The sequence below is a fragment of the Pelobates fuscus genome, chromosome 4, assembly GCF_036172605.1.
Source record: "Pelobates fuscus isolate aPelFus1 chromosome 4, aPelFus1.pri, whole genome shotgun sequence".
NCBI lineage: Eukaryota > Metazoa > Chordata > Amphibia > Anura > Pelobatidae > Pelobates > Pelobates fuscus.
In genome coordinates this window covers 257,330,451-257,356,707 of record NC_086320.1, presented here as the reverse complement: position 1 = coordinate 257,356,707, position 26,257 = coordinate 257,330,451, and the positions used below count along the sequence as shown (strand labels likewise).

General features: G+C 41.8%; 1 protein-coding gene across 1 annotated transcript in view; it reads right to left on the bottom strand.

The window, feature by feature from the left end:
- PPP1R17 (protein phosphatase 1 regulatory subunit 17) overlaps positions 1-16,050 on the bottom strand; it is a 30,773-nt gene extending 14,723 nt beyond the window's left edge. The window contains exons 1-2 of the mRNA XM_063450631.1: positions 16,000-16,050; positions 7,274-7,372 (exon numbers count right to left, since the gene is read on the bottom strand). Of these exons, the coding sequence (XP_063306701.1) occupies positions 7,274-7,352 (79 nt within the window). The 5' untranslated portion in view covers positions 7,353-7,372; positions 16,000-16,050. The remainder of the gene's footprint in view (positions 1-7,273; positions 7,373-15,999) is intronic.
- Between the last annotated feature and the right edge of the window lie 10,207 nt (positions 16,051-26,257).

Genomic DNA, 26,257 nt, shown 5'->3' with positions numbered 1-26,257 from the left:
CATCATCATCCTCATCTGGTTGTAAGTAGGCAATCTAGTATATTATTCGTGGCACTAATCTCTAATTTACCTCACATTAAAGGGACACTATAGTCCCCAGAACCACTGCAGCTTAAGCCTATAGCCTGTCCCTGCAGGCCTTTTATTGTAAACACGGCGGCACTGCAGCACTGTGTTAGTTAACATGGCAGATCATATGGGTGGGGCACTGTGATGTCACATGGGGGGCGGCAAACTTTACTTTTGCCTAGGGTGGCAAAAATCCTTGCACCGGCCCTGCAGATACTACATCCCTGTGGGCGGACTTCGGGGGGCGGGGGGGACTCGGGTGCAGGCGCCGGGGGGCCCAGACCTTGAGCTGTGTCAGGGGCCCCAAAATTTCTGATGGCAGCCCTGACAGTGTTAGAGAGACTGAAGCAGCAAGAGCATTTGCACAATGGGCAAAGTAAGCTGTACCTTAACTAATTTCATTGTCAGACAGTCCACATCAGTTTTGTTCCCCTTCATCCCTCTTAAGTTTCCATACTTAAGCAAGAGCATGTGAAGAGACGTAAAAAAAAGAAATATATATATATATATATACATATATATACACATTTTTTTTATTTTTTTAAAATCAATAGGCCTATTACAAAGTCATGGGGCTGGAGCTGCTGGAGATGTTAATCCGGCCCTGATGGGTAGCAAATGCCACCCACAATTCTTGCCTGTTGCATCACTTGTGCAAGTACTGCACAAACACACCTCTGAACCAGACACACTGAGAACCAAACAAGTTGGACACACAGGAACAGAGGCGTTGAGGGCCCTGCTCAATGAGCTTACATGCGAGAGGGAGTGGGGTAAAGTGACACAAAAGGTAAGGATAGTATTAGACTAATGACAGTTGCAAGAGAGGAGTCAGTTGGGTTTTTAAGTGGAGACTGGGTGAGCATCTAACAGAGGAGGGAAGTGAGTTCCACAGGAACGGTGCAGCCCTCGAGAAGTCTTGAAGGTGAGCATCAGAGGTGGGAGTATGGACAGAAGAAAGACTTAAGTCTTCAGCAGAGCGTAAGGGCCTAGATGGGACATACTTGTGTATTAAGGAGGATAGATAGGTGGGAGGATAGATAGGTGGGAGTAGATATTTGAAAACAACAACCAGAATTTTAAATTAAAACCTATATCTTACAGGAAGCCAATGAAGGGACTGACAGAAGAGTGAGGCGTGGGAGGTGCGGGCGAACAGGAAGATGAGCCTCTATGCTGCATTCATTATGGACTGTAACGGCGCAAGCTGGGAGCACGTAAGACCACTGAGAAGCGGATTACAGAAGTCAAGGTGAGAAAGGACAGTGGAATGGACCAGCACCTTAGTCGCATCTGGCATTAATGCGCGCAATGTTTTTGAGATGGAAGGGGCAGGATTTTCGATAGACTGAACATGAGGCATGAAGGAGAGGTCGGAGTCAAAGAGAACACCTAGGCAGCGAGCATGTGTGGTGGTGCTGATGGTAGCACAGTTGACTTGGTGGAGGCAGGGCCGGCGCTACCTGTTAGGTGGACTAGGCAGCCGCCTAGGGCGCCCCTTGGGAAGGGGCGCCGCCAGGAGCGCCGGCCCCCCTCATGCTGCAGCCGCCCGAGCGCTCTGTAGAGCCCAGGCGGCTGCAGCTTTGTCCATGAGACCGCACCGCCCGGGCGCAGCATGAGGAGAGGGGCTGACAGGAGGGAAGCGCTCAGCGCTCCCTCCTATCACTCCCTCACTGTAGCGTGGCCGAGCCCTGTATGGTCTGCGGGTACAGGGAGCATCTGTCTCCTATACCCGGCCGGACTAACAGGAAATGCACACTGAGGCACCCTGTACCCGCGGACCATACAGAGCTCGGGAGGGGGGGAAGGGGGGGAAAGAAAGAAACAGGGAGGGAGGGGGGGAAGAAAGAAACTGACAGGGGGGAGAAAGAAACTGACAGGGTGGGGGAAGAAAGAAACTGACAGGGTGGGGGAAGAAAGAAACTGGGAGGGAGGGGGGAGGAAACACTGGGAGGAGGGGGGGAGGAAAAAAACTGGGGGGGGAGAAAGAAACTGGGAGGGAGGAGGGAGGAAAGAAACTGGGAGGGAGGGGGGAGGAAAGAAACTGGGAGGGAGGGGGGAGAAAGAAACTGTGAGGGAGGGGGGAGGAAAGAAACTGGGAGGGAGGGGGAGGAAAGAAACTGGGAGGGAGGGGGAGGAAAGAAAGACATTGACAGGGAGGGGGGAGTGACAGGGGAGGAAGGGGGTATGAGAGTGACAAGGGAGGGGGTGAGATTGACATCCATTACACACACACACACACACACAATCACACACAATGCACCCCTTGCACACAGAAAAACACACAATGCATTACACACACAGACACACACACACACACACACACGCAATGCAACCCTTACACACAACGCATCCCTTACACACACAGAAACACACAATACACCCCTTACACACTTACACACGCTCAATGCACCCCTTACACACACTCAATGCACCCCTCCCGTACATACACAGAAACACACCTTGCAGTCCTTACACATACAAACACAAATTCACACAATGCATTCCTCACACACAAATCAGGACATCCCCTACACACTCCACCCCCTGTGAACAAACTCATTGGTGGAACATGAAGGTGGACCCTGGCACCCAGACCTTGAGCTGTGTAAAGGGCCCCCAAAAAATGGAGCTGCTTCCCGTTCTCCCAGAACATTGATTTTTGTGACCACAGTTACAAACAGCCTCCAGAGATCCTGTTCTACACCAGACCAGTGGAGCCAGATTGCAGCTAGAGCCCATCATCATCCTCATCTGGTTGTAAGTAGGCAATCTAGTATATTATTCGTGGCACTAATCTCTAATTTACCTCACATTAAAGAAACACTATAGTCCCCAGAACCACTGCAGCTTAATGTAGTGGTTCTGGTGTCTATAGCCTGTCCCTGCAGGCCTTTTAATGTAAACACGGCGGCACTGCAGCACTAGCGTTGGTTAACATCGCAGATCATATGGGTGGGGCATTGTGATGTCAAATGGGGGGGCGGCAAACTTTACTTTTGCCTAGGGCGGCAAAAATCCTTGCAAAAGTAGCAACACTTGAGGGAGGAAAGACCAGAATTTCAGTTTTGGTCAAGTTTAGGAAGTGGGCAGCCATCCAGTTAGAAATAGCAGAGAGGCAGTCAGAGACACTAGTCAAGAGAGACAGGGAGAGATCAGGTGAGGACGGGTAGATTTGTGTGTCATCCGCATAGAAATTATATTGGAAGCCAAAGGAGCTAATGAGTTTACCAAGGGAGACAGCATAGATAGAGAACAGTAGGGGACCAAGGACTGAACCTTGGGGGACAACAAGAGAGAGGAGTTGGGAGAAGAAGCAGAGCCAAAGAAAGAAACACTGAAAGAGAGCTGGGAGAGGTAGGACGAGCACCAGGAGAGAGCAATATCTTGTAGACCAATTGCAGAGGATGAGAAGAAGCTGTTACTGACCAACAGTGTCAAAAGCCACAGACAGGTCAAGGAGAATTAGGATAGAGTAGTGACTACGAGATTTTGCAGCGTGGATATTTTGTGTGACAGTCTGAGAAGGTATCACCGTCTTGCATACCCTTTTCCCATAAAATAATACGCCAATAATCCACAGGTTCCAAATATTGCTGGTGTCGCATAATAACCCACACATGAGCCAAAGCTTAATGCTGGGACAATACTGGTTTAATGAGAACACAGGCATTCAATTTATACAGTGTATAGCTCCTCCTCTGAACCAGCAAGATAATTAAGTTTAGAGAAGATACTAAAGTTAACGAGTTAAGTTAAAGTAGTTAACGAACAGCACCGCAGAGGGAGTTGACCGGTCTGCCACGAGGTTGAAGCCGGGAAACAGTTCCAGAAGAAATGTAGCAAGAGTCGGTCTTTGTTCGTAGAGTTTTATACGAAAACCGCAATAGGTAGAGTCCATCTGGTTCATGGAGAATGCTCCCTGTGTTCGGTAGTTTGAAACTCCCGAACGCCGTTCATCTGAGTTGCTGGGAAAGGGAACGTAGATGAGTTCCATAGAGACCGGTGTTCATGCAGGTGCGTTGCCGAAAACCGTTCCAGCCACTCGACGACCAAGTCCCGCAGGCAGCGTTTTGGAGACAAGATGGCCGCCACCCATTGTTCTCACCATGTGTATTCGTATGCACGAAATGGCGGCCACCAAGGAGCATTCAATTCGTCTGCGGTTTTCGTATAGATACGTAACATTCTCAGTTCTAATTAGTCTCAGGGGTGGTCTCGGTTCGGAAACCGAACAAAATAACAAATGGAGCATAACAAAAGAATGAATGACTGGGGAAGGCTGATAGAAGGGAGTACAATTAGCTGAATGGTAACAGAGTGCTTAGATTGGGAGAGACATCACCAGCTGCTAGAAGCAGTAGGAGATAAAGTGACAGGAGGTGTGAATGTTTTTTTTTATGCATGGGGTCTAGGATGCGATCGATTGTTGGTAGGAGTGAGAGAGTAGAAAAATGAGTGCAAGGCATGAGATGAGAGAAGGGGGAGTGTAGCAGAGAGGGGGATATGTAAATGTGGATGGGGATGAGTGAAGTAAGTGTAAGGAGAGATTTTTATAATGAGGGAGAAGGAGGAAATAAAGAAGAGGAGAAAACAGATCATTGCTAAACTGGGAAAAAGTAAATTGGAAATAATTGGAATATCAAGAGCAGGTGAAGGTAGGGTACATATTAAGTTTTATGGGTTAAGAAAGTGCAGGAGTGTACTAGTAAGAGGCAGTGTGTGCACTTGATATTTTTACTCATCTAAAGTTTGGGTGTGACAGACAATCTATAAATGTAATAATGAGCATGGTGGGATGGTGAGGGGAAAGGAGGGCAGGTATCACAGACTTTCTTACAGCAGTATTGGGGCTTGATATTTTTGAAATCAGGCTGTTGAATAAAGATATGTGAGGGTTAGATAGGTTTGCAATAAAGCTGAGGGAGGGGGATAAGTATCTAGGCACAGAGATGAAGGGATGGTTATTCAAATAAAAACAAACATATCAATAAAAGAAGGGAGGGGTCAAAGGTCAGTCAGAAATCAGAAGGGAAATAGAGGAATGCATATAGGTGAATAAAACAATTACATACCGGGCTTGCAAAACTACACTTTAGCATGACAGACAAGATATGAAGGCATAAAAACTACTTACAGTCACTTTGTGTAGTGTGGCCGAGTAGACATAGGGGGAGCACCTTCTGTATCCTCTACTAAGTCTGACAGGAAGTGCTCACTGAGCACAGTGAACAGCTTCCTGTCAGATCTGGTAGAGAATACTAAAGACCCTTTATCACTGTCCTCTCCGCCACACTACATGGAAGGTGGTCAGCAAGCATTGGGGGGAGGAAGATACCACAAAGGAAGGGGGCTGTGATGAAAGAAAGCGACAAACAGGGGCAGGGAAAGGGGAGAAAGAGACACACTTTGGTGAAGAAGGAGTCACACAGGGGCTGGGTTGAGGGACACAAACAGGCACTGGGGAAGAGGAGAAAGAGACACACACACAGAGGCAAGGGAAGGAGAAAGATACACACACAGGGGCTGGGGGGTAGATACACACACCCACACAAACACAGGGGAAAGGGAGAAGGAGACCCATAAAAGGGGCAGAGGAAAGATACCTACAAAAGGGGCTGTGGCGGGAGAAAGAGACACACAAAAGGGACTGGGAAAAAGACATACAAAAGTGGCTGTTGTGGGTGAAAGACGCTGTTGGGGAGTAAGAAACACACATAGGGGCTGCAGGGGAATAAATGACACACAACGGGTCTGGGAGAATCAAGAGATACACAAAGGGCTGGGAGAGAAAGAGACACACGAAGGGGATGAGGAAGAGAGACACACACAAAAGGGCTGTGGAACAGTAAGAGACACACAAGGGGGGTGTAAGATACATATGTATGTATGTATGTATGTATGTCAATGTGTGTTCCTGTATAAATGTCAGTGTGTGCATCTGAGTATTGTGTGTATCTCTGTATTTATATGTATGTAAGTGTCTGTATCGCTATGTCTGTGAATCTGTATATGTGTTAGTGTTTGTATCTATATGCCTGCTTATTTGCATGTGTGTGAGTGTGTGTATCTGTGTGCCTGTATATTTGCATGTGTGTCAGTGTGTGTATCTGTGTATCTACATGTGTGTCAGTGTAAATATACAGTAAAAAAACAACTTTTGTGAATATGTAACATCAACTTTTTTCTCATTATTTTTGTAATGCTCTCATGCTGTCCCCGTGTGTTCCTCATATATACTGCCCCATATATCAGCAAAGGATCATATGTCACCGGTTTTCTGTATTCATATGCATGCTGCTAGAGAGTATGATCTACCTGCTAAAGATCAGCACTCAATGACATCACATTCCACATGCTGCACAATTAGTCTCATTAGAACTGTGCCAGGTTTAGCCAGTACTTTAGCCAGTACTGTAATAGCTTCACTTCCTACCAAGAGGAGTTGGTAAGTTCACTGTGGGCAAATAGTATGTTCACATAAACTGGGATTACCAACATGTCTGCCCATCCCCAGTCCAGACAGGTCTCCCTCTAAACGTACTGTGAACTTGCTGCAAGTGAATCAAAATTTCTAGCAGTATGGCATATAAATACATTAACACAGTGGCATATGATCCATTGCTGCTAGTCCCATTTCCCAGCTGGTTGGAAATTGTCAGGTTCCAAGTTATTGGACATGTCTGGCTCTGTATGTTGTCTTTAAGATTTGGCATGGAGAGGGAAAGCAGGACACACACAGCGGTAATATATTTATTTACAAAAGACCAATTTAATTTGCATTAGTGAAAAGTATGTTAACACGATTTTGGGGTATGGGAAGGACACCTTTTGAAATTATTTATACATGATTTTGGACATGAAGGGGTTAAAAGGAACCAATTTTGTTAAAAATTGTATTGTTTCTCAGAAATCACTACACAGTTAATATGCCTGTTCTGTAAATGACCAGATAACACAATATGGTATACTTGAAGTATTCAGGTAATTTCAATTAATCAACATATGTGACACTAGGGATGGAAACCATATGATCATCCTTCCCATCTGGCATCAAGCTTTTTACCAGAAGGAAAAGGATATCACGTTTCTATCAGTCTACTGGGTGAACCATTATCTACTTTTCTCTAGACAAATCGGGGATGACTCATCCTCATCCTTCTCTAATGAATCATATGAAATAATCGCCAATAATTACATTTACCTAAAAGGTTACAGCGTTTCTCTCGCTTATCCAATCTGTCTTCTGAGATGTCTAGTGTTGACACTAATTCTGTTGACATTATTGATTTATTTTTCTGTTCTGAAATAGAACAATAAACACACAAAATAAAAAAAAAAGTGATAATAATTATACAGGGTGTAAATAATATTACCAAATTAATTAAAGAGTGACCAACAGTGACTAAGTGACAAATAAAACCACTCTTTTAGTATTTTAGTATTCATTTTTGTAAGTTTGTCTAACAATCCTTGCAATTTAGTGAATATACTCTTTAGTGTTATTCAGTAGAAAAACACGTTTCCCAAATTTAGTACTTTCTGCTTACATCTAACCCCTTAGTTAACCAAATACTGTATTGTTTAGATTTGCCATACTCCCATGCTCACTACTTGTATAAGGGTAACCTTTATCAAGTACTTCATTTTTTATTTTTTTTTATAGCAGCTGTAGTAGTAAAATATTGACTCATTCAAGTGAATATTTGATTCATTTCACGGTCAACTTTTCTTATCAATTCACACAATGTTTTAGAGTACATTGACATTTATATTATCTTTTATAATATTGTACTATTTGTTTTAAAGCTACTGCCATTTTATTGATTCTCTTTGTGCATCTTATGGTACATTAGCTATATTGTTCTCTGTTTTTGATGTTTCTTGTTTTTATGTTCATATAACAAGTATTTAAGTTATAAAATTAATGAAATGAACATACATTTCATACATTTAACAAACAGATTAATAAGGAAGTAAGCAGTAATGCACTCATCTTTCATACTAGCAGATGCAGAAGGAACCAGTCAATAGCCATGAATATTTTATGTTCCTGTTTCATGATTTGTTTCATGTTAACTATACAAAATACAGATACAATAGAGTGATGTCATATTGAGAATGGGTGTCCAGAGAATAAACCTTTGGCACATTTTCAGTTTTTTGTTTTTTTTTTAATTTAAGATATGCAATCAATTTATTCTGAATTCTTAATGGGAGAAATAAAACATAGACTTATTTTATTCTGTTATTAAACAATGACAACATAGGATTAAACAAAGTGCACTGTATTGACCAGTATTCTTGTGAACTACATTTAATTTAAAACAAGAACAATGTATTAATTTACACATGCTGTCTGATTTCTAAATACATTTACTGTAGGTTAAAGACACGTTACTATGAGTAATAAAGCTCTGGAACTCTATTATATACACCAACAATATGGAGCTAAGAAAAGAGGGACAGAGGGATATGGGAAGGGATTTCAGGAAGACAGCCACAATATGATTTAATCTTCAATTTATAAAAACTGCAATGTTTTACATTGCAAGGTTAAAATGACAGGACTAGGCCTGGGCCAGTGTGACTTTAATGTTCCTTTACGCTGCAGGATGGTCATTAATTTATCTTGATGGTAAGTCACATGCGTTACATTATGAAACCAATTCTTTGAATAAATCCAAAATTTTTATAAGCCTATATATTTTTAAATATAGGCTTATAAAAATGTTGGATTCATTCAAAAAGCATCATTAAAGGGGCACTATAGGCCTCATCTCATTGAATTGGTCTGGGTACAGTGCCCCTGTTTCACTTAGTCCTGCAGTTTAAAACATTGCAGTTTTAAAAAAACTGCAATAAGTACATTGCAGGACCAAGACTGCCTCAGACTGTCAATCACGAGGATGTCCAACACTTTAGAGAAAACACCATAAAAAGGCAATGCTTTCCTATGGGGAAGGCTTGATGCGAGTGAATTCCTAACACTATAGGTTTCCATTAACCCAGCACATGCAGCATTACCCTAACTTTATACTGCATGATTAACTTCAAATATGGTGCATTCAAGTACCAATATCACAAAGGATAGCACTAAAGGTGATATTTATTTTCAATATTGCAAGATACTTAGAGCTGACAAACAAATGGTGCATAAATTAGACACAGACTGGACACCCAAGTGGGATCCTAAAACTCCCACAAACAGCATCTCTTGTTCATGCATAATCCCAAATCTAACTGTTGTTGCTGAATGTCAATTTCTATTAACCCCTTAACACCGCAGCCAAATGTACAAGAACAAAACGTAAACAAAACCTGGCATTTGCGCTATATGTCTGTCCAACCGTAATTCACCTCTTTCATATTAAATGCATCCCCCCTTATTATATATCATTTTATTCAGGGGAAACAGGGCTTTCATTTAACATCAAATTTAGGTGTTTGTGACTAAGTGGCTACTAAAAAAGTCTGGACAAACCCCATTTGCAATACCTTGGGTTGTCTACTATTGCAAATGGTATGCCATCATAGGGGTAATTTTCATTCTTGGGCTACCATAGGGTCACAAAGGCAACGTAAGCAATCTGGCGAATTTTAATGTGAAAAAAATGAAACACAAGCCTTATATTTGACGCTGTAACTTTTGAAAACACCATAAAACCTGTACATGTGGGGTACTGTTGTACTCGGGAGACTTCGCTGAACAGAAATATTTGTATTTCAAAACAGTAAAAAGTATTGCAGCAATAATATCGTCCGTGTAAGTGCTGTTTGTGCGTGAAAAATGCAGAAAACGCCACTTTTACTGGCGATATCATCGTTGTAATACATTTTACTGTTTTGAAACACTAATATCTGTGTTCAGCAAAGTCTCCCGAGTAAAACAGTACCCCCCATGTACAGGTTTTATGGTGTCTTGGAAAGTTATAGGGTTAAATATAGTGCTAGCAAATTAAATTCCCTATACTTTCGGCATGGGTTGTCAGGCAGGTCCCGCTAATTGTAATTAATTATGATACCTAATTATGTAAAAATATTACATAAATATATGTGTAGAATTAATATATGTATATATATACATATGTGTATATATACGTATATATATATATATATATATATATATATATATATATATATATATATATATATATATATATATATATATATATATATATATATATATATATATATATATATATATATATATATATATATATATATATATCGGCACTCCAGGAATTCTCAGTAATACAAGTTTTCTTTAATTCAGTTCAGGACGTCAACGTTTCAGGAACGAAAAATGTTCCTTTACTATGTTCCTATGACTCCCTAGTATTAGGTTGATTATAGCACACAGCATTTCATCATTATTTGGGGTATAGAGATGTGTATCCTTCCACTATTTGGACGGTGTCCAAGTAATAATTTAATAATTTAGTACTGCTTTTTACAAAATTTTATTCTTTATTCAATATAAAGAGAATTTTTTAGCTATTATAAAAACAATTTTTTGTTACTTACATATTGATTGGGGCAGAGCAAGATTAGGGGTAAAGGAAATAGTCCTATACTCACATATTGAGACTGGACCTATTGCATATGGGCAAATCGGTTATGTTTATTATTTTTACTAGGCACTGTTGTAGTCCCTTACCTTATAGATTCATTGTACATTGTATATACTGGCACTGCTTTGCATTTTTCACTAGTTGCACATTTGACATATGTTAACGTTTTTATTATTTCACTTTAGCATAGAGGCAGAGCACCATATAATAACAGACATACTCCGGCCTCAGTAGCAGGCAATTGTTTCTCCCTAGATACATTGTTATAATTATGTTCACACCATACACTACAGGCATATATATAGCCTTTTACCAGCAAGAACACACAGACTCTAAGTGATCGCAGATCACGATATTCACAGATTGCTACACAGTATAGTTCTCACGTGATATTTGAGGCTATGACCTCACCACTCACTTAAGATATGATATACACATTATCGGTTTGTATATATGCCACATATATGTTTTCCCAATATCTCCTAAATACTATCGACTATCCGCTACTGCTGGTTTAACAATTCTCTTGTTTCCCCTCCTCTCCCGACTGTCCACGGTCCGGTTGCCACGGCAACACATATACACACTGAAGGGCTTGGGAGGTTTGACTCATGCCGCAGTCCGTAAGTGAAGGGTTTGACTAAAGTGACGATGGCGTCCCTGGTTGCCCGGCAACGACATACGGCGAATCAGATACCTCGGATCCGATCATGTGGGTCAGGTACCCGGAAGTGAAGTGTGTCGATGCGGAGGCAGCTGTGATCCGTTCGATGGCGGGAATGGAGGGGTAACACCTGAATATGTAAGTACACTAATTAAGATTCTCCCTATATAAGCTTGCTTGTTTCATTGTTTAAGTTGTCCTGATGAAAGCTCCATGAGGAGCTGAAACGTTGACGTCCTGAACTGAATTAAAGAAAACTTGTATTACTGAGAATTCCTGGAGTGCCGGTATTTTTTGGATATTTATAATTTTTGCTACCAGAGCACCAGGTACCATTGCTTTGTTTTGTTGGAGTGCAAGAATATTCTCTCGTTTTTTTATATATATATATATATAATTTTTTTTTAATATTTTTATGTATATATAGGTGTGTATATATAGTGATATATACGTATATATTTATGTATATAGATATATATATTATGATATATATATTATTTTGTTCTACGTGTATTTTGATATAAATATATATATATTAATATCACAATACAGTTAGAACGAAATAACACACATCTATATATTTTTTAATTATTTATTATTAAATATTTTTTTAATTTAATTTTTTTACGTATTTACATATTTTTTTTAATATTATATATAAATATATATATAACAATAATTATATATATATATTTAATCAGTATCAGTTTACGTGTAATTTGATATTAATATATATATATATATATATATATATATATATATATATTAATATTTAAATACACGTTGTGTATGTGTAAATGTGTGTATGTGTATATATATATACTTAGATCATATATATATAATATATATGATCTAAGTATATTTTATTTGTAACTAATTTTTTTAATTTATTTTTTTAACTAATATTTTATTTTTTTCACAGGACAGGGGGCAGAGACAGTGTCAGCCAGTGATTTCACATCACTGGCTGACACACAGGATCAGTGATCACAGTGACTGCCTGTCACTGTGATCACCTCCTGCAGATTGGGTAATTGACCACAGGGGGGAGTGCCTGGGTGGTACAAGCACTCCCCCCTTCCAATCTGCAGGGGGATCATTGTGCCAGTTACATGTGTCAGCCAATAGGCTGACACATGTAACACTGATCGCAGTGACAGGCTGTCACTGCGATCAGAGCGCTCTGAGATCGCAGTGACAGCCTGTCACTGCGATCTCAGACTTAGCAGATTGCGGTCACTGACCCCAGGGGGACTGCCTGGGGGGCCAGGTAAGTCCCCCGACCGCGATCTGCAGAAGGGGAAAGCCGCCGGCCGCATGTGTCAGCCGATTTGAAATCGGCTGACACATGCTGAATACTGGTCGCAGTGACAGCCTGTCACTGCGATCAGAGACTGCAGATCGCGGTCACCGGCCACAGGGGGGGTTGCCTGGGGGGCCAGGCATCCCCCCCGACCGCGATCTGCAGCGGGCGATTAGCGCCGGCCACGTGGGCGGCCATTATGGCGAGGGCGTACTATTACGCCCGCCGGCGTTTAGAGCCGGTTCCTGCAGGGCGTAATAGTACGTCCTCCGGATTTAAAGGGTTAATCACTGTCAGTTGTTGGCTGTCTAAGAATAGTTAGAATTGAAACTCAGACATAATTTAGTGGTTGTAAATTAGTCTAACCAACTTCTGAACCCATAATGTTTGTTCACTTTCTATTCATACACAGCTCCATGTCAACCTGTTTTTGATGGAGAAACAGTTATATCAAAATTTGTCAGCTGCCTGCCTGTGAATGTTAGGAGTTGAAATATATCCATGACAGAATCACTACAAAATGGTCCTTCACACTCTTCTTTCACTGCAATAACACTGTATTGATCCACGAAGCCAAACTTATTCAACCTAAAGATTGCAAGTAATGCAAGTAAGATATCTCCTTGGACCCCAATAATTAAAAATGATATCCCTGCATATAATGTTTTTGCAAGTATTTCCAATTGCAGTTTTAACACCTGTAAGGACTCTGATACAACCACCTCTTCAGGCAGATAATTTCACATCTACATTGTTCTTATTATTTATAAAAACATTTGATTTGCATTAGACTAAATCTGCTTTCTTCTATTCTAGATTTGTGAATTTGTATCCTATGCATAGCTCTGATTATGAATAGATTTCCAGCCATTGTATTGCTTTACAGAGTTTTGTGTCATCTGCAAACACTGAAACATGGCTTTCAATGCATATTTCAAGATCATTTCTAAATATGTTAAATAGCAGCAGTCCCAGAGCTGAACCCTGCCATTTACCACTTTTGTCCAGTTTGGAAACGTACCAGTAATGACAACTTTCTGTACTCTATCTTTAAATCAATGTTCTACCAAAGAACAAGATTTTCATCTAGACTATAGGTAGTCAACCTGGTCCCACTAGTGGGCAGTTTGGGATTTCAGGTGGGCGGTGGAGGGTTTTGCAGAAAATGCCCGGTGGGCCACGATGGCCATGGACCAAGACCGGCAGGGGAGATCATTTAATCTCCTCTGCCAGCCCATGCATAGCCAGCCTTGCTATAAGCCCTCTTGGGCTGGTGAGGAGATCAAAGATCTCCCTCATCGGCCCCCTGGCACTGAGTTCCAGCAGAGGGAGGGAAGGGCCTGGGAGGCTCTGTGTTGTTCTCGCGAGCAGGCTGGTCAGAGCGTTGCCGCGTGTTACTATGTTACTATGGCAATGCTCTGATATGGTGCTGTGCTCTCAGGAGGACAGGAGAGTCAGCCTGCAGCCGAAGGAGCTACAGGCTAAAGTAAGCATGCCAATACTGGACAACCAGGGCTTTCAGTAATATGCCCCCCCCTCCTCCCTGGTGAAAGTTAAGAAGAAAGTAGGGGGAGACATTAAGATAGATTTTCACATCTTACCCACCTACACACTGCATAGACCCTATGCACCCTTTACACACACACACACACTGCTCCAATTACACACACTGCCTCCTCACACACACTGCACCCCTCCACCACACACACAGTGCACTCCTCACACATACTTCCCTCTTACACACACTCTGCCCCCTCACACACACTGCACCTCACACACACACACACACAGCACCCTTCTCACACACACACACACACACAAACACACTGCCACCCTCACAAACACAGCACCACTCACACACACACTGCACCCTTCACACACACACACACACACAGCACCCTTCACACACACACACACACACAGCACCCTTCACACACACACACACACAGCACCATTCACACACATACACACATAGAAGAAATGTAGAATAGAAAATAGAAAAAAGAAAAAAAGGAATAAGAAACAGATACATTTGAGTACATATTTAAAAAAAAAATCCTTTCTTTTTAAACAAATTGCAATTGCGCTATAAAATGAGCTACAGTGGCACTGGTGGGCGGTAAGGAAATTTTACCATCAACAAAGATACAAAAGTGGGCTGTGGGCATTAAAAGGTTGACTACCCCTGATCTATCCCAACACTAACATACTGTGTGGAACTGTATTGAACACTTTGTCAAGATCCAAGTTGATTTGGAAACAAAAAATTGTGTAAATTGACTAACTAGTGTACTGGAAAATACATATATAATGTTATGTATATATTTTGCAGTGCACTAATGGGTGCATTTTAGGATCACAGATCAAGTGAGAAATAGTAACTAATAGAGAGGAAAAACAGGAGGAGCATTTTAAAAAAAGTCAAAAATTATATATTTAATAAATATTTAATATATAAATATAGTTTTTTTGTTTTTTTAAATGGTCCTCTTTTTTTCCCCTCTATTCACGTTTCTCTTGATCTGTGAATAAAATCATTATTGAATGACCCATGATCATCTTTTCTTTCCATCAATCATTTAAATATCATGTACTAAAATAAAGCGTTGGCATGTTATTCGGGTACATCTAGGCTCAGCGTTTGGGAATTCGACCGATCACCGATCAGCCCAAAATCGCATGAATTGCAGTTCAGACCAAAACAAATCTCTAATGTCTAGTGTAGTCTAGTCTAGTATTATTTCTGTGTCATTTCATTAACAAATGTTTACCATTTTAAAGAAACATGTTTATAAGATTTACTGAAAGCATGTGAAATTTCTAAGTCTCTATTTTTGTATATATATATATATATGTATATATATATATATATATATATATATATATATATTTTTTTTTTTTTACTTTGTTAAGCTCATAACTGAAAATATTAATAATATATTATAATGTAGTATAGTGTTCTTTAGCATACTATTTTTAAAATATTATATAATATAGGTAGTAATATTTACATCAACATTTGCTTTTACCCTTAGATAACCGGTCAGATATATGTTTCGGGATGCAGTGAAAACAGTTTTGTGTTAAATTCTTAAATCTTTTTTTTTTTTTTTTTTATAAATTTTAGCCAAATGATTCATTAACAAAATCCATATAAAATAGATTTCATAATAAAAAAATGCGTTCTATCTTTTCTTTTGAAATGTAATAACTAGAGAAAACACAAATTCATACTGTGTGTGTGTAAAGTGAGAAATGTGTGAGTTCTCATAAAATGTGCAATGTGTTTGGATTGTGTATTGCATTTAGAAGAGTACAATTAAAAGCTAATTATGGTTTACTCTTTACTTTAAAAAAAATAAATTCATACATTCAGTAAATGTACTTACATGAAAATCTTGAAAGGAACAATATTGAGCTTGTCTTCTCTGGAGTTTCAGTTCTTTCTTCTAATGGCTCCTTGTGCCCTCCCCTTTTATTTAGGGGTCAGAAGCAGATGTTACTATGGAAACATTATATTCAATACTAAGCACTGTACTTCTAAAGCTAAGAGCTTTATCATCCATGTGTCATGCTTGTTGGGTTCTGTATAATGCAACATCTCAGAACAAATACTTAAAGATAAAATGGGACGTACAATGTTCATAAATGTCTAAAAATTCCTTTAACCCCTTAAGGCTTGAACTTCTGGAATAAAAGGGAATCATTACATGTCACACATGTCATGTGTCCTTAAGGGGTTAATTAATGAAATCACACAAACCCATAGAACACAACAACAAAGTTGCATAAGAATGCAAAGGGATTTTCTATATCTAGAAAGATAATTATTGTCAAACAAATAAACCAAGCTGGGTGCCTTTAAATGGCACAAAAAAGAGGCAGCTGGATGCTATTAAACATTCACGTGCCATAAATGAAACTTTGCAAGTCACATTGTCAATTAAATAGCTAACTCAAAAACAATGTAAACAGATACTCAAAGTGAAAATGCTCCTGCTTTTTCAGATACATGCATGATAAAATATATAGGAAAAATATCTTCTTAATCCTCAATATTAGCTCAGATTAAAAAGGAAAACATTAATGTCTTAGACTGTCTGTGAACCTGTATAACAAGTAAGGTCCAAGTAATATATTTAATAGGTGCAATAAAACAATACATTAAAATGAGCTCTATAAGAGGTTGCTGTGTGTGTGTGTATATGTATGTATGTATATATATATATATATATTTGTGTACGGGATTATGGAAGGGGCGCACATTAAAGTGTGTGTAGTTTTTAATATGTAAGAGTCGGTTGAGGTGTGCCGAAACCGACGCGAGGTTAGGCCTGTAAAAAGAGGGCCCACCTGGGTATAATGATATAAAGAGGGTGTGGTGGGAGGGAATTTCCGAAATCGTCGAAGACAGGTGAGTAAGGGGTTTGCTGGGTTTATATAGGCCATAAATCCCTCCCACAACTTCAGGCATACGCCTTCTATATATCAAAACAGCATGGCACTCTCCTGACCTCTTCTATGATAGACTTTGCCTTGGTGCTATTATCTGTGTTCCGTATATCCAAATATTATCAACGGAGGAACTCACAAGACTGGTATACTTCAACGGTGATTTAATAAAAAAATAAACAATTACATCTGAAAATTGATCGCCGTTTTGACCCCTGACAGTCTTTCTCAAGATCAAGTAAGGTCTAAGTAATATGTTTAATAGGTGCAATAAAACAATACATAAAAATGAGCTATGCAAGAGTTCTATAAGAGATTGAGAGTGTGTGTGTGTGTGTGTGTATATATATATATATATATATATATATATATATTTTTTTTTTTTTTAAATAAAGTAGACTATACAAAAGACTTCTTGACAACCATATATTTATTCAATCTTCACAGCAGGGGGTTAAACAAATCCTGCTGTATTATGATGACTTGATGTTCTGTCATTTTCAACACTTTCAAAGTCTGGACCGAGGCACTGGAAGTGGAATCATGTGTTTCACTGCAATTTCATGTGCTGCGCATGTGCACGAGAACACACTCCTTTCTATCAGCAGGTCCACAAAAATGCCATGTTCCCGAGCGCAAGTAGAAGCAATCGAAGGCAAAGCCATTGTGCTGCTCAGACTGCTCTATTTTACTTGCTCAATTAAGATATCAAAACTTAAAGTGTCAAATATAAATCCTAGAGGAATCAATATAACATACTTTTTTTTATTAATTTAGTTCATTACCTAAAATGCTATGTACTACTATGTATGTACTACTAATATGCATCAGTTTCCCTATTATTATTAGAAGTGATGAATTAAAATATTAATATGTTGAATGCATATGCATATGCTTTTAATTAAAGGGAAACTCCAGTGCCAGGAAAACGATCAGTTTTCCTGGCACTGGAAAGTCCCTCTCCCTCCCACCCCCCAATCCCCGGTTACTGAAGGGGTGAAAACCCCTTCAGTCACTTACCTGAGGCAGCGGCAATGTCCCTCGCCGCTGTCTCCTCCTCCGCAACGCTCCGCCTCTTTATTGCGTCGGCCGGTGGGCGAGACTGATCCCGCCCACCGGCCAAGGAGACCTAATGCGCATGCGCGGCAATGCCGCGCATGCGCATTACGTCTCCCCATAAGAAAGCATTGAAAACGAATTTCAATGCTTTCCTATGGGGATTTGAGCAATGCTGGAGGTCCTCACACAGCGTGAGGACGTCCAGCGACGCTCTAGCACAGGTTTCCTGTGCTATAGAGCAGGAAGTTCCCTCTAGTGGCTGTCTAATAGACAGCCACTAGAGGTGGAGTTAACCCTGCAAGGTAATTATTGCAGTTTATAAAAAATTGCAATAATTACACTTGCAGGGTTAGGAGCAGGCCCGGACTGACCATCGGGCATACCTGGCAAATGCCCGGTGGGCCGCGATGGCCGTGGGGCCGAGGCCGGCAGGGGAGATCACAGGATCTCCCCAGCCAGCCCCTGCAGGGCCAGCGCTACCCGAGCTCCGGCCCCGCTGTGTACCTCCATGGGCTGGTGGGGAGATCAAAGATCTCCCTCTCTGGCCAACAGGCACTGGTACAGGCAGCCGGTGCTGGGGTGTGAGGGAGGCAGGCAGGAGGAGAGAACACCGGTGGAGCTCTAGCCAGCAGCTCCGCCGGGTCCTCTCGCGGGATTCTGAGCGTTGCCGCGGTTACCGCGGCAACGCTCAGATCTCGCGAGAGTTAACTCTAGCCTGCAGGGGCTAGAGTTCACTCTCACCACTGGACCACCAGGGAAGGAATCTGCAGAAAGGATTCCCCCTCCAAGGCATAATGTAAGAAGGGAGGGGGGATATTAAGCAACTGCCCAACCTCCACTAGGACCACCAGGGATCAGGCAGCACCCTCCATGGCACCACGGCACCCCCCCAGGGAAACCCGGCTTCCCACCCCCTCCCAGGCTAAAGGTAAGAAGGGAGGGGGGGGGGGAAATAAATATAACTGTTTATTTTTTATTATTAATAAAAAAATATATATTTAATTTTAAATACAAAATACACTCACACTAACAGGCCCCTCACACACACACAGCACCCCCAGACACACATAGCACTCCCAGACACACACACACAGCACTCCCAGACACACACACAGCACTCCCAGACACACACAGCGCACCAAGAAACACACAGCACCCCGATACACAGCGCACCCCCAGACACACACAGCGCTCCCAGACACACACAGCGCTCCCAGACACACACAGCGCACCCCCAGACACACACAGCGCCCCCCCAGACACACACAGCACACCCCCAGACACACACAGCGCTCCCAGACACACACAGCGCTCCCAGACACACACAGCGCACCCCCAGACACACACAGCGTCCCCCCCAGACACACACAGCGCACCCCCAGACACACACAGCGCAGCCCCAGACACACACAGCGCAGCCCCCAGACACACACAGCGCACCCCCAGACACACACAGCACATTCAGACACACACAGCAACCTCACTCACACACACATATATATATAATTTATAATATATATATAATTTATAATATATATATATATATATATATATACACACACACACTACAGCACCCCTAACACTGCACAACTAAACACATTACGCTCCAGATAAACGCTAGATCCCTTGCCCTATATGCACTCTTAATCCTACACACACACACACACACACACTCTCCCCTGTACACACTCTGGGTCCTTTACACACTAGATCTCCTACACACACACACACACACACACTGCACCAACTACACACACACTACATTCCTTGTCAGCAAACACATACATGCTGGACATGCTGATATATTATATCATTCACTCACTCACTCTCTGGGCCGGCCTAAGACATCATGCTGCCTAGGTCCATCGATAAATGACTATGGGGGATAATGTATAATAAACACAGGTTACTGGCTATGGGGGGAATAATGTATAATAAACACAGGTTACTGGCTATGGGAGGATAATGTATAATAAACACAGGTTACTGGCTATGGGGGGCATAATTTATAATATACACAGGTTACTGGCTATGAGAGGGATAATGTATAATAAACACAGGTTACTGGCTATGGGAGGATAATGTATAATAAACACAGGTTACTGGCTATGGGGGGAATAATGTATAATAAGCACGTTACTGGCTATGGGAGGATAATGTATAATAAAAACAGGTTACTGGCTATGGGAGGGATAATGTATAATAAACACAAGTTACTGGCTATGGGGGATAATGTATAATAAACACAGGTTTACTGGCTATGGAGGGATAATGTATAATAATCACAGGCTATTGGTTGTGGGGGGATAATGTATAATAAACACAGGTTACTGGCTATGAGGGATAATGTACAATAAACACAGGTTACTGGCTATGGGGGGATAATGTATAATAAACACAGGTTACTGGCTATGGAGGGATAATGTATAATACACACAGGTTACTGGCTATGGGAGGATAATGTATAATAAACACAGGTTACTGGCTATGGGGGAGATAATGTATAATAAGCACAGGTTACTGGCTATGGGGGGGGGTAATGTATAATAAACACAGGTTACTGGCTATGGGAGGATAATGTATAATAAACACAGGTTACTGGCTATGGGAGGATAATGTATAATAAACACAGGTTACTGGCTATGGGGGGAATAATGTATAATAAGCACGTTACTGGCTATGGGAGGTATAATGTATAATAAACACAGGTTACTGGCTATGGAGGATAATGTATAATAAACACAAACACACAAAAAAAAATAATAATACAAAAAAATGAATGCAGCTTCAGAATTAATCTAAATTGTATGCTGTCTAGGAGGTGGGAGGGTCTTGGAGGGAGAGTCTGCTGCTGATTGGCTGGAATGTGTCTGCTGACTGTGAGGTACAGGGTCAAAGTTTACTCAATGATGACGAATAGGGAGCAGACCGAACATCGCATATGTTCCGAGGTGAATGCGAACAAGCTATGTTCGCCAGGAACTATTCGTTAGCGAACCGTTCGGGACATCACTAATAGCAAGTCCAAGTATCTGCTATCATTGATCTGTAGCCCAGCCACTGCTGTATTAAGCAGTTTGTATTTAAGGACAATTTGCGAATATGCATCCTGTAATTTTAGTTAAACTGGTGCTTTGTCAATATTTTGAATCTTTGTATTGGAATCAAATGCAAAAAACACAGATTTTAATTCAGACTACAAATGTACCCCACGATTGCTGCAGAATCACTCAGGCTATCTGAATTACAACCATGCATGGCTAGCGTAAATATGAGAATTGCTATTGGGGTCGGATTTCAACAGAAGCCAGTGTTTAGTGAATAACCCCTCCCTGAATTGCAAATAGATCTGTGGGATATTTTATATAGTATTTTATACCTGTTTTCCATTTTTTGGGAGGCAGGTGGTATTTTTCTTATTGTTGAATTGTTTTTCTTAGCCATTAAACACCAGCATACATTGGTATGCCTAAATCATTAAAACAGTTCTCAAAAACAAACTTATTTTTCAACAATTACTGATAAAATCCTTAGCCTCGTATACACGCAGAGTGTTCAATATCAGTGTATCATTTTTGCATTGTTTTTCCATGGCATGTATAGGAATGGGATATTTTTAATACTAGCATTTTCTGCCATTAAAGGAGTCCTTTAACTTAACTTTGAAATGTTCTGTTAAAATTAGAAGCGATTTCCAGTCTAGTGAAAATGCTTTGGTTTTTGATGCATAGAATGTAGTCCAGATATATTGAAAATATTTAACTATTCAGTGATACATAATGCTTCAATGAGAAAACATCTGTTGTTCAATGACCATGAGTGAGTATTCCAGGAAACCATAAGTATGAACTCAGAAAGAGGGTGAATCAATAGATAGATTAGTCATATTGCTCCACTGAGAGCAGTTCTGAAAACCAAAATAGACAGGAAGTCTCTATGATAAAATGAGATTTGACAATATTCTTTTTTAAAGGTGATGCTAAGTATTTGAGTGAATTATATAAAGCAGTGTATAGTATATTAATGTACAATAGGTAACATAGCAATCAGTTAAAGGTTCTTCATAAACTAGATTACTGAATGTATCCAATGGAAAAAATCAATGGGTGGCAAATATAGAAATGCAGAATTTCAAAATATATTTTCACAGAACTATCCACATATCATGTTCATGTTATAATCAATAAACTGACAATGAAAACTAATGATTACAGTATAGCTCTATACAGTATTTGCTATCTATAGCGTTACATCTGCTCATTGTTAAAATGATTTAAAATCCATATAAGTACAAGCAAATGATCACAAGAAACTAGAATATAGTGGGAACTAACCTTGGTCATAATTATAATCCAGCTTATCACGTGTATCAGCAGTTTAACAATTTAATTCCAGTAGTTAAGGAGCCAAAATCATATTGAATCTGAGGCCTATATTTACATTGAAAATATAGGCTTCAGTGATTCAATTCCATTTAACTGGCATATAGCAGAAAAAAAATGACAAATTCTGACGTCAGTGGATATTAAGTTTGGAATTTAATTTTGATCTGCCCAAGCAAATATGCAGCAATTGCCTGAATGCATTCTGTGACCAAGTAAAAACAGTGCTTTCGCATCTGAAGTCTTTACAAAGTTTATGTGGGGGTGGACATGCCCATTTTAATTGTCAACCAGCATAGGTCTAGGGATTCCCAGTGTAAATCATATTTTTTATTTTCAAAAAATGTCACAGGAGTATTTTTTTTTTTTTTGACTTCTTTAGGGATGATGAAAAAATGATTTAGAATAATTAAGAGTTCAAATGGTAAGTATAATCTATTCTTTTTTAAAGGTTTTTTTTTATGCCCCCTCACTATCATTAGGGTGAGGAGGGTAGGCATGGCTAGTTTATTTTAAGGGGTTTGGCTAAGGTATAGGGGGATATGGCACGTCCACTCACCTATTGTATATTGCAAAAAAAATAATTCTAGATGGATTAGATTATTTTATTTGCAATGTGCGACTGCTCCTGCTTTGAAAATTGAAAGCTTCTTTCCTCAGTATATTACATAGTTTGCTGTATGTCTTTTTTAACTCTTTGCAAAAAAAACAAAAATCGACAAATTTGAAGGTGGTGCTAGTGGGGGTTGTAATGCTTTTTAAATGCCTTACATTGTGGTGATTTTGTCCTGTCTGGTTGAGTCTTGCCATAATCAGTATTATGATAATAGTAAAATATGTAATGCAGAACATAAAAAAAATCTTAATTTCTCTCAGCTATTGAGATTTTATTCACTTTAAATTATGTATCATATATAAATTTTTTATGTCACATGAAAGTCCTATTTGTCTTAACATAATGATATATAATAAGTGTGGGTGCATTTCACGTGAAATAGGTCAATTATGGTTGAATAAACAATATAGGTCCAATTCTAGGTTTTGGTTCAGAACATGGACAGTTGCAGGGGAGGGCTGGCAGCCTTAGGCCTGGGGGGCAAATCCAGTCAAGTGGCCCATTGCACCAAGGGGAGAGTAAAAACACCTTTCCCATGTGATTGAAAGTGTGTGTGTGTGGGGGGGGTGGGGGGGGAGAGCAGTCACCTAAACAGACAATCAATGACAGGCACACTTGCTGATTTGGCACACACTAAAAAACACACACTCACTGACAGGCACACGCACACACTCACTGACAGGCACACAGACACACACAGAAAGACACATTGTTACAGGCATACTGACTCAGACAGACAGACATACTGACACACACAGGCATACTGGCAGACAGACATACTGACACACACACAGAGACATACTTGCACACAGACATACTGACACACACACAGAGATACATGCTGGTACTCACACAGACACACACAGAAAGACACACTGTTACAGGCATACTGACTCAGACAGACAGACATACTGACACACACACACAGGCATACTGGCTGACACACACACAGACAAACTGGCACACACACAGACATACTTGCACACACATAGACAGACAAACTGACACACACATAGACAGACATACTGACACACACATAGACAGACATACTGACACACACATAGACAGACATACTGACACACACACAGTCAGACATACTGACACACACACAGTCAGACATACTGACACACACACAGTCAGACATACTGACACACACACAGACAGACATACTGGCACACACACAGACAGACATACTGATGCGCACACACACAGACATACTGACATACTAACGCACACACAGACATACTGACATACTGACTAACACAGACATACTGACTGACACAGACATACTGACACACACAGACATACTGACACACACAGACATACTGACACACACAGACATACTCATCCACACACACCCAAACTTGACACTTTCAAAACCAGTGGACAGGGGCTGTAGTGGGGGGACAGGGGTGGTAGTGGAGGGTATAAGCTGTAATTGGGGGTTTAGGAAATGTACGGGGGGATAGGGGCTGAAGCAAGTTGATGGCTACAATTTGGGAAAGGGGCTGTGGTGTGTGTAATATGGGTTGCAATTGGGGGAGAGGAGCTGTAGTGGGGATGTTATGGGGCTGTGGTGGGGGGCATGGGGCTGTGGTGGGGGGCATGGGGCTGAGGAAGGGGGCAGGAGCTGAGAGGGGGAAAAGGAGTAGGGAAAGGGTGGGACAGGGGCTGACCAAGGGGACAGGGGCTGACCAAGGGGACAGGGGCTGACCAAGGGGAAAGGGGCTGACTAGGGGGCCAGGGGCTGACTAGGGGGCCAGGGGCTGACTAGGGGGCCAGGGGCTGAGGTAGGGGACAGGAGCTGAGGTAGGGGACAGGAGCTGAGGTAGGGGACAGGGGCTGAGGTAGGAGCTGACTAAGGGGACAGGGCCTGACTAAGGCTGAGGTGGGGACAGGGGCTGAGATGGGGACAGGGGCTGAGGAGGGGACAGGGGCTGAGGAGGGGACAGGGGCTGAGGAGGGGACAGGGGCTGAGGAGGGGACAGGGGCTGAGGAGAGGACAGGGGCTGAGGAGGGGGCAAGAGCTGACTAAGGGGACAGGGGCTGAATAGGGGGACAGGGGCTGACTATGGGGCCAGTGGCTGAGGTAGGGGACAGGGGCTGAGGTAGGGGACAGGGGCTGAGGTAGGGGACGGGGCTGAGGTAGGAGCTGACTAAGGGGACAGGGCCTGACTAAGGCTGAGGTGGGGACAGGGGCTGAGATGGGGACAGGGGCTGAGGAGGGGACAGGGGCTGAGGAGGGGACAGGGGCTGAGGAGGGGACAGGGGCTGAGGAGAGGACAGGGGCTGAGGAGGGGGCAAGAGCTGACTAAGGGGACAGGGGCTGAATAGGGGGACAGGGGCTGACTAGGGGGCCAGGGGCTGAGGTAGGGGACAGGAGCTGAGGTAGGAGCTGACTAAGGGGACAGGGCCTGACTAAGGCTGAGGTGGGGACAGGGGCTGAGATGGGGACAGGGGCTGAGGAGGGGACAGGGGCTGAGGAGGGGACAGGGGCTAAGGAGGGGACAGGGGCTGAGGAGGGGGCAAGAGCTGACTAACGGGACAGGGCTGAGGAGGGGAATAAAATTTTTTTTTTTTTAAAAGTGTATTTCCCCCCTCCCTGAATCTTACCTTAGGCCAGGGAGCAGCAGCCAACAGGAGCAGCAACCAGCAGCAGCCAGTGAAGTCGTCCTCTCCTGATGATGTCATGAGGAGGGGCCGTGACTTCCTCTGCTCTTCTCCCAGACTCCCCAGCGGTCCTGTGAGAAGAGCAGTGGAAGTCACGCCCCCTCCTCCTGACATCATCAGGAGAGGCCGGCCGACTCCACTGACTGCAGACTGCAGGAAGAGTGAGGTAAGTTGAAAAATCTGACTCCTCAGCCAGAAGCAGGGGGTTCAGATTTTTCATTTTTTTGCTGGGTGTGGGCGGCCCTGGGTTTAGGGCGGCCTGGGGGGCAATTGCCCCCCTGCCCCCCTTCCCAGCCCGCCCCTGGACAGTTGCCTCCATATTTAAGGAGTTAATAGATGGAATAAAACAATTTTGAATGTTCCATATCTGTACAGTGATACAAGAAGGAGATTTCTTCAGCAAATGTTTGCTTTGTTGATTATCGCAATATTTTCTGGCTCCAGTGAGAAAAATAAGAAAAACCATGC